Source organism: Cervus canadensis, chromosome 8 (assembly GCF_019320065.1).
Source record: "Cervus canadensis isolate Bull #8, Minnesota chromosome 8, ASM1932006v1, whole genome shotgun sequence".
NCBI lineage: Eukaryota > Metazoa > Chordata > Mammalia > Artiodactyla > Cervidae > Cervus > Cervus canadensis.
Window position 1 is genome coordinate 80,396,555 of NC_057393.1, and position 12,279 is coordinate 80,408,833.

Genomic DNA, 12,279 nt, shown 5'->3' on the forward strand with positions numbered 1-12,279 from the left:
TCAATGGTTTTAGTACCAATGGATGATTCTTGTAAAGTCAGTTAATACTGTGGGGCTTATAAAATGATGATTTTCTTATTCTCATTCCTTCTGTATTTGCTAGCTGGCATTTTTTGCATGAGGAAGAGCTTTCTTTCTTTCTTCTACATCTCTCTTCTGTATCACTAGGAACTCGTGACATTTTTTTGGTTGTTGTGTAATAATCCATTACCAGTTATTCTTTTTGAAGCTAAGCTGTCTCAGTTTGGTCAATGGTGGCCTTCTGTGTTTTTTTATCAGGTATTTCAGTACATTCTTATTTATAGCATAAAATGATTTTCCAGAATTACTTTCTACTTTCCGTGTCCCATCTGCAAACAGTACAATTATCAAAGTACAATTATCAAAATTAAGAAATTAACAACATAGGAATTCCCTGGTGGTCCAGTGGTTAGGATTCCTCACTGTCACTGCCAAGGGCCTGCATTCAATTCCTGGTCAGGGAACTAAAATTCCATAGGCCAAAAAGAAAAAAAAAAAAAGGAAATTAACATTGGTATGCTATTAACCAAACTATACTCTTTATTTAGATTTCACCAATTTTTCTATTAATATCCTTTTTTTGTTCCAAGTTCTAATCCAGGATTCCACACTCTAAGATGAATTAAGAACTAATGAAATAAATTAGAATATCCAGAAATAGATGTGTGGAGACATGGTAATACACTATGGCATTATAACTGCAATTACATTACAATTACAAACACTAATAATGGGTCCGTGCAACTGGCTTTGTTAAAAGGTAAAACTAGATTCCTTCCTCAAACTATGTACAATAATGAATTCCATATTGATTCAAAGCTTAAATATTTTACTTAAATATTTTAAAATAGTATTAATATTAATTAAAGAAAATACTATGATCTTGGGTTAGAGTAGAATTTTAAAATAAAATTCAAAAGAAAAAAAATCAAATGGGAAAGATCAAAAGATCAGCCTACACAAAAATACAAAATTCTCATAAGACCAAAGTCACTGCAGAGGGAGTCTGGGAGAGTTAGAGAAAACATACACAAAAAAATATAATAGACAAAGAATTACTTTTTAAAATATATAAAATATTATTTAAATTAATATAGAAAAATATAATTTAAAAATGAAGTCATTCGCAAAAGCAATGAAAAGCCAATATATGTGATGTACAAGCTCATTAATAATCTCAGAGTGAAAGTTACTCAGCTGTGTCCGACTCTTTTTTTTTTTTTTTTTTTTAGCAATGGCTTCTATTCTCACAATTTGTTGTCATTTTTTATGAGCAATTACCAGGATCTCAAGTATCTGGACATCAGTTTCATCACCCTTTCAACAACTAAGTATATCAATGCTAAAAATAAAATATAAAGACTAAAATAAATGTAAAAAACAGTGAACAAGTGAAATAAATATAAGAATTGCACAGGACAGTCTGATGTAAACACTTCAATTTCTCAGCTGAGATTCCTGAAGCAAAGAGTCAGTGACTGCTTTCAGGCAGCTTAGTTGGTACTCTTATTCTGGAAAAGAGGCTACATCTTCTTTTCTCTGAATTGTCATGATTTAATCTTCCAGAGCTTTAAATTAAATCCAAGCAAGTCACTGATAACACCAGAAACAGCTGACAGGATGACAACCTGGGTGATGTTATAAAGCAGTGGATTCATTGTAAGTCCATATAGTCTAAAGGGACTGTCCAATTCCTTTAGCAATTTAGTAGCCAGTTTTAAAACATTGTTCACTAGTGTCAATTCCTCCTTTTTGTTAGGTTTCTTCTCCATTTTCAAGTAGAGGTTTATCTGTTCAGTAAGTAATATTGAGGTATTGCTATATTTTTTACTTGTTTCTGATCCAAGGGTAACAAATCTTAGGAGAAAAAGTGTTAACGAGATGCACCAGATTACCAGTTCCCAATTGTAGTGACAATCAAGGAAGATCTCATGTACATGAAGCAACTGGGCACAACAGATAAATACAACTGAGATAGTCAACAAGAAAGCAGATGAAACTATGACATCAACTGATCGCTGAGGACCTCGACGCTTAAGATAGGATCGGAGAGAGAGCCACATTTTTATATTCTGTACTTTCTTCAATCGGAAATGGGGAACCTCAGATTTTCGAGCCCTCCTTGCCGATGTTAAATGTCCAAAGAGTTTTGCAAAAAGTAATCGTTGTTTATAAGTTCTTTCTGCTACACAGAGCAAAAAAAAGAAAATCCACACAAGAGACACACGAACCACAAAACTTATTATAACCATAGAAAGAACTATAACATCTTCATTAGAACCAAACGCAATCACATAAAGTTCTGAAGCAGAATGTGCTGTGAGTTGATCCAAGTCGGTAGCTTGGGAGAGTCGGAAAACAAATGGAGTTAAACCCAGGATTAGAGAGATTGCATTTCCAAAAATCTGGTAGCCTATTCCTGGTATATGGCTGTTTACTCTGTTCATTATCATTCCACTGATTTCAAGGACAGACATATCTGCTTTCTTGCAGTCATTGCCTTCCCATACGATAGCACTTATTTTTTCTAATCCCGGGTGGGAACTATGGAGCCAGGGCAAATGACTCTGATGAAAAGGGTCGTCTCTATATTCTTTTTTCACACAGGGATTAACTTGAGGACTCTCCACATCTGTCTCACTGGTACAAGACGATCGGCACTCTGCACAGTGTAACAAGTCTTCCCATAACACATCTTCTGTTTCAGACTCTGGCCTTGTGCTCTCAGAGTCCTGTCTGGAACTCATTAGGGTAATGTTTCTTATAATGGTGTGACTTTCTATTCCGAAGAATGCTCTCAGAAGTCCTGTCTGCATGACGGCGCAATGGGTATCCTGTTTCTGGACCTTCTTCACTGGAGACTTCATCAGAGACATTTGTTACTGTCCTTTGGGTATCTTTGCTGGGGATATTCCTCAGTGTTCCGGTGTTCCAGGTTGCCTCTTCCGGTCGAAGAGTTTCACACTCAGGTTCATGGCTTTGTATTCCATCTTCGCTGCTTTTAACAGTCTTTTTCCCATCAAGGGATACGTAGCCATTGTCAGTCTCAGTTGATTTATCAGTTGAATTCTTTGCTTTCTTTGATCAGAGATCTCTGAAGACAGCGCCAACGCTGTAAGAGGTGCTTGTACCGTGGCTCTGAACTGCTCCCTCCTGTGTGTTATCTGTGGTACTAGAACCATCTCCTTCCCTATGGACTTCCAAATGGGCTGCTTTTCTTAATTTCCTAGGAGCAGCATCAGCCATACCGGCTCAATCACTTCCGTCAGAGGTATGCTATGTGGGCTAGAAGCCGAACAGAATAACACTACTGCAGCAACTTGAAGAAGATAAAGGACTAGAAGCCAGAAAAAGATGACTTTTGATGTTACTTGTAACCACCACCGGAAGAAAAAGGGAAAAAATACAACTCGAACAATTCCCTTTCTAGTCAAAGAAGTCCATGGACTTTCAGGTTTTGCCTTAGCAAATGCAGACCCTCTTACAAGATCGACATCTATGAGGTCTGGTTTCACATGTGCTGTTTTCTTTGGTTTATTCCTTAACCCCTTGATTTCTCTTTGTTCAACAGATTTTTCCCATATTTGTTGATCATATGCTCCAATCAGTGGCCACATATAGTTGTGAGACCTGGACCATAAAGAAGGAAGGCAGAGAGCCAAAGAACTGATGCCTTCGAACTGTGGTGCTGGAGAAGACTCCCTCTGTGTCCGACTCTTTGTGACCCCTGGACTATACAGTCAATAGAATTCTCCAGGCCACATTACTAGAGTGGGTAGCTATTCCGTTTTCCAGAGGATCTTCCCAACTCACGGATTGAACCCAGGTCTCCCACATTGCAGGGGGATTCTGTACCAGCTAAGTTACCAGGGAAGCCCAAGAATACTGGAGTGGGTAGCCTATCCCTTCTCCAGCGGATCTTCCTGACTCAGGAATCAAACCAGGGTCTCCTGCATTGCAGGCAGATTCTTTACCAGTTGAACTACATGGGAAATCATTTCTGGAAGTAATCTCAGAAATGCAAATTAAAATGATGAGCTTTTTTCAGAAATGTGATTGGCGGACTTCTCCTCTGGTCCAGTGAGTGGTTAAGAATCTGCCTGCCAATGCAGAGGACACGGGTTTGATCCCTGGTCTGGGAAGATTCCACGTGCCAAGGAGCAATAAGCCCAAGCGCCACAACTACTGAAGTCTGCAAGCCTAGAGCCCATGCTCCACAATAAGAGAAGCCTGCAAACTGCAACAAAGACCCAGTGCAGCCATAAAATAGCCACAATCAAATTTCCTTGAAAAAAAACAAGAAATGAGATTGGTAATACATCTAGAGTCTGACAATACCAATTGCTGATTGCTGGCAAGAAAGCAGGGTAAGTGGCAGTCTTCTGCACAGCTCTACCATCTAGCTAAGGGAAACAAATACTCATGCAGGGCTATTTTAAGGGCATGCAGACCACTGAACCTTCTTCCAGATATTCTAGATCTTACTGCTGGACCAAGCAAGACCACTGGAAAACTGTCTATTCAAACTCTGTAATGGACTGAACATTTGTGTTCCCTCCTACTGTCCCAATTCATATGTTAAAAATCTCCAACATGATGGTATTTGGAGATGGGGCCTTTGGGAGATAGCTGGCTCATCAGCGTGGAGGCCTCATGATGAAATTAGCTCCTGTAGAAGAAAAGACACAAGAGAGCCTGCCCCCCGGCTCTCTTTCTCAACCATGTGAGGATACAAAGAGAAGGTGGCTATCTGCAAACGGGAAAAGGGTCCTCATCAAGAACCAAACCTGTCGGCACCTTGACCTTGGACTTTCTAGACCCCAGAACTCTGAACAATAAGTCTGTGTTGTTTAAGCCACCAGTCTATGATAATTTGCTGCAGCAGTGCCAATGTTTTAGTACTCTAAAAGACTCCTCTGTGGGTTCTCTTTTGCTGTTAGGAGGATCAGAAGCCAATCTGCAGCTTGACTTTGATGACTCTGGCACATAATAGAACCTGCAGATATCTATACTCTGACTCAGCTCAGCTAGTGACCTGGCACTCTGTACAGTTTTTTGACATTGATTTTCATGTATTTCCACCTTTTTATTCTAATACTTGTTCCCTTACAAATTGCACAAAGTTCATTGTAAAACAAACTGAGAATAAACAACTCACCTGTGATCTGTTCATTTCTTGATTCTCTTGGAAACCTGAAAAGAACCTTAAAGGTACAGCTGGGGAAGGAGAGAGAACTGCTCAACTGAGCCTGCTGTGCAGCTCCCAGAGTCAGCTGCCTCTTAAGCTTCACACAGCAGCTGCCTACAGGCCCCTGTGAGACAACAAATCCCTTTAGCCTTAAGAAGGGCAGGACAGATCCTGTGGAAGAGCACCCATATGTCTGCGTTGACTCTGATAGGTCAGAGAGAGCCTGGAATGTGATTTTTCATTGAATGAAGGTACCTATTTCTTGAGGAGGGCTTCCCTGGTGGCTCAGACGGTAAAGCGTCTGTCTGCAATGCTGGAGATCCGGGTTCGATCCCTGGGTTGGGAAGATCTCCTAGGGAAGGAAATGGCAACCCACTCCAGTACTCTTGCCTGGAAAATCCCATGGACAGAGGAGCCTGCTAGGCTACAGTCTGTGTGGTCACATGGCAATCCATTCCAGTATTCTTGCCTGGAGAATCCTATGGACAGAGGAGCCTGGCAGGCTACAGTCCATAGGATTGCATAGAGTCAGATATTGACTGAAGCAACTTAGCATGCATGCACACATACATTTCTTACTACTTTATAAAGAATTCGTCTTTCCCTCCCACTGACTGAAATAAAAATGAACAACAGAGGACTAATTAAACAAAGTACAGTACAGAGAAGACTGTGCCTTCATTAGAACCAACACTGCAAAAATAGCTAAATAAAATCAGGGAAGCAAGCAAGCAAGCCTTGACTGTACTGTGTCTCTGCATTCTTAGTGACAGTGTTTGGACCTTAAGTTAGAAAATCCTCATCAACATCTCCCGGAAAGGGATAGAGTACTTTGTTTACTCTTAGTTTCTCAAAAGGATCTTTTAATAAAAACAACTTGATGTGACTTAATTATTAAGAGTGGACAGCAGTGAGTTCTCTGCGCATACCACTAATAAATTATGTGACTCTACACAAGTCATTCATTTTCTAGGACTAATTTCTTTCACCTCTCAAATAAAGGCAAAACAGAAAAACAATCTTCAAAGTCTCTTTACACATTGATTTCTTTAACAAACAGAATTAAAGGAGCAGTGGTGCCTCTCTGCAGACTGTGTAAAGAGTAAATGCAGGGTGAAGGGAGTGGGCTGATTAGGGCCAGAGAGAGGGGCAATTTCCCCTTCTATAGGCAGTAATTCCTTTTGCTGAACGGTGTCCTCACAAAGCTGCCTCCTAACTGCCCTCAGCTGTGCTGCCGGCCCCTTGCTCATGCTGCCAGTGTCATTTCAGTTCTGAAAGCTGCTCACTGGACAGTATGCAATGGCTTCTGGATGTAACGACTTCACCCAAGCCTTGCTTACTCTGAGTAGGAGAACCAAGAATTACACCCAGGAAGTTCTAGAATATAGTCTCTCTCGGGTCTCTTTTGCCTCCATTCTGAGCTCTGGTAATCTTCCAGGTGGGGTTTCTGTGGATTGCCCCTTCTCACCTCAAGAGCTGTTCTGTTACAAGAAAGCTGGGACCAGGGCCAGAGGGACGAATTAAACTTAGTTGGAACTTTCAAACAGGGCCCCCAGTCTGACCCTCAAGGAACATACTTTCTCCAAGATTCATGGGCTGGGTCATCTACAAACTCAAATAAGGTCTTCCAAGAACAAAGACAGAACAAGGCAGACCTGGCTTAGAAATCTCAATTGGGCTGCCTTTTCCAAGCGCTTAGAAGAGTCATCAAGAATCCCCAAGACACAAGGGCCAAGCAATGATTCAGTCCATATGCATTTCACAATTGTTTCCTTGGGATCAAGAAAGACTTATCAGGGCCCAATGCTATGAATAACAATGTTGGGTTTTAAGCAGGGTGGTTTAGTAGAAAGAACAAGAGATTTGCAAAAAAGGAAAAAAGAAAATCGAAAGTTGAAATTTAGACTCCCACCACTGCTGACTCTGTGATCTTGGATCACTTCACCTCTCTGAGCCTCAAGTGGTCCCCTCTCTTAACATGAAGACAGTTAAACCCACCTCAAAGATAGTTGTGAGAAACGAAGATCTCTGATGGAAAAAACCAGTGTGTGTATTTGTATATACATAATATACATATTGGGCTTCCCAGGTGGTTCAACGGTAAAAGAATCCACCTGCCAATGCAGAAGCTGCAGATTTCGGTTGGATCCCTGAATGGGAAAGATCCCCTAGGAAAGGAAACGGCAACCCACTTCATTCCAGTGTTCTTGTCAGGATAATCCCATGGACAGAGGCGCCTGGCGAGAGTAGACAGGGTCAGAGGAGCCAAGGTGTCGCAGAGTCAGACACAACTGAGCACCCATACACTAATACATACATTATACATACATACATACATACTACTAATACACTATATATACAGCACAGAGCTGGATGACTTGGGTATTACTAATATTCTCGTTTTGCTGAAGACGACACTGTACCTCCTGCAGTTAACTGTCATTCCCAGGGTTGCTCAGTGACAGCGCTGGAACTTGAACCCCGCTGCAACCGCTCCAGCCAGCGCTCCCCTCCCTTGGCTAGACGAACACGCACGAACTGTGCAGCCTCCACGGAGCCCGCGCCCCCGGGTCCCCACTGTGGAGGCCGGCCCCTTCCACTGACAGAGGCGCCTCCACCCAGAGGTCCCTTCAAGCGAGACAAGGCGGCCTACTCTCGCCCCCTCGAGCTCAAAGTGCAGCGGGGTCTTGCAGAGAGGTCAGTTGGGCTCCTCCCCAATGCCGCCTCCGCCCGCCCCGAGCCGCGTGGGTACCCCTCTTCCCTCCCCTAGCCCTCCCGGGCTCACCCTCTGCTCCTGAGGAGCGCAGAGACTCGGCGGCAGCCCAGGAACCGCTTCCAGAAAAAGGCGGTAGCCTGGGGAAAGACAACTTAGAGCTACAAGCGGAAGTACGCCTGTGCCAACGGAGCCGCATAGTCCAATACTGGTAAAAATTGCATTTCCCTATGTCCTTACTATGGATAATCCCGGAGTTTCTCTGTTAAATGCTCCTGTTACCTGGCGCCCAAGATTTTTAAACTTCGCCAGGTAATAGAATAGAACGCGACTTTACTGACATAGGGCTTCCCCGGTGGCTTGGGGATAAAAAATCTGCCTGCAATGCAAGAGAAGCAGGTGACGCAGGCTTCATCCCTGGATTTAGCTCAGGAAGATCCCCTGGAGGAAGGCATGGCAGCTCATTCTAGTATCCTTGCCTGGAGAATCCCATGGACTGTCTCCATGGACAGAGACTGTCCCGTGGATAGAGAAACTTGGCGGGCTGCAAAGCGTCAGACAAAACAAGCCGACTTGAGCACACACGCACATTACTGACATAATACCTAGGTGTAATGCGTGATTCTTGACTGTATCTGGCTTTAAATCAGCTGCAAAAGACATTTGGGGAACAAGTAAGGGTTAATTTTTACTTATTAAAATTGAACTGTTAGTGATATTAGGAATTATTGTTATTTGTAGTGTGATAGTAGTAGGCTTGTAGGAAATGCTGATTTTTAGAAATGCAATACTGAAGCATTTAATGAAAATATTGTGTGCAAAAAGTTATAAAGGGCAAATGTAGCAAAAATTCTCAGCGTTTAATCTAGGTAATGAATATAGATATTCATTTTATTATTCTTACTACTTTAACAAAAAACAGACCAACAAAAAAACTGGGTAGTACCTCCAACCAGTGTATGTGTGTGAATAAATACATATTTTAGAACTGGCTTTTTCCATAAGAAGAAGTACACATTTGACTGGATGTATTATTAACATAAATCTACAACCATTGCAGCAAATTTATTCTCTAATGCTGATTTTTTGCTTCTGGCATTAATTTGTATATTTCAGATTCACTGTACATTCCATGATGGTGGTGGCATTAATATTTAGTTATAACATCGGACTTTTGTTCCTAAATTATGGGTTTTCTGCTTTATTTTCATTAATTTTTGCTCTTATCATCCTTTTTTCTACATGCTTAGATTTTATTTTGTTATTCGTTTTCCAGTTTAAGGTGGAAACTTCATTTTCTAATATGAATATTTACTGCTGTAAAATTCCTCCTAAGTGCTGTTACCTATGTGCCACAAATGTTGACATGTTATATTTTCATTTCTGTTCTATTCAAAATCTTTTCTGATTTCCTTTGATAGCTCTCTTTGACCTGTGGATTATTAAGAAGTACTTGTTATTCCCAAGTGCTTGGAGATTTGCCAGCTTTTATTATTGATTTCTACTTTAATTCTATAACAGTGTGAGAACATACTCTGTGTGATTTCAGTTCTTTTAAATGTAATATTTGTTTTATATTGGAGACTATTCTGTGCAGACTTGGAAAAATGTTTATTTAATTGTTGAGTTTAGTGTCCTGTAAATCATAGTTGGTTGATGGTGTTATGCAAGTTTTCTATGCCCTTGATGATTTTTCTGTCTACTGTTTCTACTATTGATAAAGAAATATTCATGGTGTTACCCAATTGTTCCCTCCCTGTGTGCACACTATCATTAGCAACAGTAGTCTCTACCTTGACTGGGAAATAGCATCGCTGCAAGAGGGGTTGGAGCAGGAGCCTGATGTGGGCTGGGAGGTACCCTGGGATGGTCATGGCATGCCTGCCAGAGTCCCAGGCAGTTTTCAATCTACTACCTCTGTGCTGTGACCCAGAATAAAGCAAAACTGTGTGCACATTCCTCAAACTATGAAGGAGCTAAGAAGCTCCTAACAAGCTAAGAAGGCTCATATTTTCTGGTATCAGAACCCCATAGCTGAGGTGCCTAATGTGTAGCTCAAACCTCTCACTCCTCAGGGATGTAGCTCCTCCTCTGTGTCCATCACTAGGGGTGTGGGTCCCAACCAGGTTGCTCCTCCCTTCCTGCCAGACCCTGTGAGGATCTTTCTTTACAGCCTTGGTTGTAGAAGAACTGTTCTGCTAGTCTCCAGGTCAATTTGAGGGAAAGTTGTTCTATATGTTGTTATAGTTTTTGATGTGTTCATGAAGGAAGGTGGGCTTGGCATCCTTCTGTTTGCCATCTTTATCTTGTTCATGTTCTCTATTTCTTCATGAGTCAATCTTCATAGATCCTATTTCTTCATGAGTCAGTCTTCACAGGTCTTGTTTCTAGGAATCTGTTTCATCTATGTTATGCAATTTGTTGGAATAAATTACTTACAGTACTTTCTTTTAATTCTTTTTATTTCGGTAGGATGAGCAGCAATGTCCCCACTTTCATTTCTGATTTTAGTAATTTGAGCCTTCTCTTTTTTTCTTAGTCAAGCTAAAGTTTTGTCAAGTTCATCCATCTCTTCAAAATCAATTCTTCAGCTTGCTGATTTTTTTCTGTTGCTTTTCTATTCTTTATTTTCTTCTGCTCTGTTATTATTTCCTTCTTTCTGTTATCTTTGAATTTAGCTAGTTCTTCTTTTCCTGGTTCCTAGTTTGGTTGTTTTGAGTTCCTTTTTATTTTTAAATGTAACTACTGATAGGTATTGCTTTCATGGAATCCATAAGTTTTGATATATTGTTTTCACTTCCATTTGTCTCTAAGCATTTTATAATTTCCCTTGTAATTTCTTCTTTGACCCATTGGTTTTTTAAGTGTGTCTTGTAATTTTCACAAATTTGTGTATTTTCTAGCTTTTCTTCTATTTATGATTTCTAACTTCATCCTGTTGTTGTCAGAGAAGATACTTCTTATGACATCTATCTTTTAAAATCTACTGAGAGTTAACTTGTGGACTAACATAGTCTATTCTGGAGAATGTCCCATGTGCATTTGAGAAGAATGTTTATTCTCCTGTTGTTTGGTAGTTTTCTGTATATATGACATTTGTTATATCTTGTTGGTTTACTGTGGTTTTTTAATCCTTTATTTCTCTACTTCTATCTAGTTCTCCTATCCACTATTGAGAATAGAGTATTAAATTCTCCAAGCAGTATTGCAGAACAATATATTTCTCTTTTCTTTTCTGTTCATTTTTGCCTCATCTATTTTGATGGTCTGTATTATGTGCATAAATGATTATATTTGAAACTTTTATTGGGTTGAACATTTTATTGGGTTTGATTCCTAGGTTGGGAAGATTCCCTGCAGAAGGGAATGGCTACCCACTCCAGTATTCTGGCCTGGAGAATTTCATGGACAGAGGAGCCTGGTGGGCTACAAGTTCATGTGGTTGCAGAGTCAAACATGACTGACTGACTAACACTTTCACTTCACTATACTTCTTTACAAAATTTATTTTTAATTGAAGCATAACTGCTTTACAATATTGCCTTGGTTTCTGCTATACATCAACATGAATTAGCCATAGGATACATATGTCCTCTCCCTTTTGAACCTCCCTCCCCACCTCCCACCTCATTCCACCCCTCTAGGTTGTTACAGAGCCCTGGTGTGAGTTCCCTGAGACATATAGCAAATTCCCATTGGCATCTGTTTTACATATGGTAGTGTATATGAATCCATGTTACTCTCTCCATTCATCCCATCCTCTCCCCACCCCCATGTCCATAAGTCTGTTCTCTATGTCTGTGTCTCCACTGCTGCCCTGCAAATAGGTTCATCTATAACGTTTTTCTAGATTCCATATATATGTGTTAATATATGATATTTATTTTTCTCTTTCTGACTTACTTCACTCTGTATAATAGGCTCTAGGTTCATCTACCTCATTAGAAGTGACTCAAATGCGTTCGTTTTTATGGCTGAGTAATATTCCATTTTATATATGTACCACAGCTTCTTTATTCATTCATCCACTGATGGACATCTAGATTGCTTCCATACCCTAGCTTTTGTAAATAGTGCTGCAATGAACACTGGGGTACAACTGTATTTTTCAATTTTTATTAACATAAAATATAATGCTTTATCTCTTAAAATGTTAAAGCCTTTAAAAAAAACTGATAGTATAGACACCTCTGCTCTCTCTTGGCTATTATTTGCACATAATATCTTTTTCAATCCTTCCACTTTCAATCCATTTTTGTCTTCAGATGAAAAGTGAATATGTTATAAAAAAAAGAAAAAGAAAAGTGAATATGTTGTAGGACAGCATACCATTGGCTCATTATAAAAAATCCTTTCC

General features: G+C 40.2%; 1 protein-coding gene across 1 annotated transcript; it reads right to left on the bottom strand.

The window, feature by feature from the left end:
* Positions 1-1,254: 1,254 nt before the first annotated feature.
* On the bottom strand, positions 1,255-3,106 carry LOC122446580 (protein PHTF2-like). Its single transcript, XM_043476986.1, has one exon. The coding sequence runs from the start codon at positions 2,895-2,897 to the stop codon at positions 1,569-1,571; it is 1,329 nt and encodes a 442-aa protein (XP_043332921.1). The 5' UTR covers positions 2,898-3,106; the 3' UTR covers positions 1,255-1,568.
* Positions 3,107-12,279: the final 9,173 nt, after the last annotated feature.

Bases quoted from the DNA above. Each gene is read 5' to 3' on its own strand.
- LOC122446580 (XM_043476986.1), bottom strand. From the start codon at position 2,897: ATGTCTCTGATGAAGTCTCCAGTGAAGAAGGTCCAGAAACAGGATACC.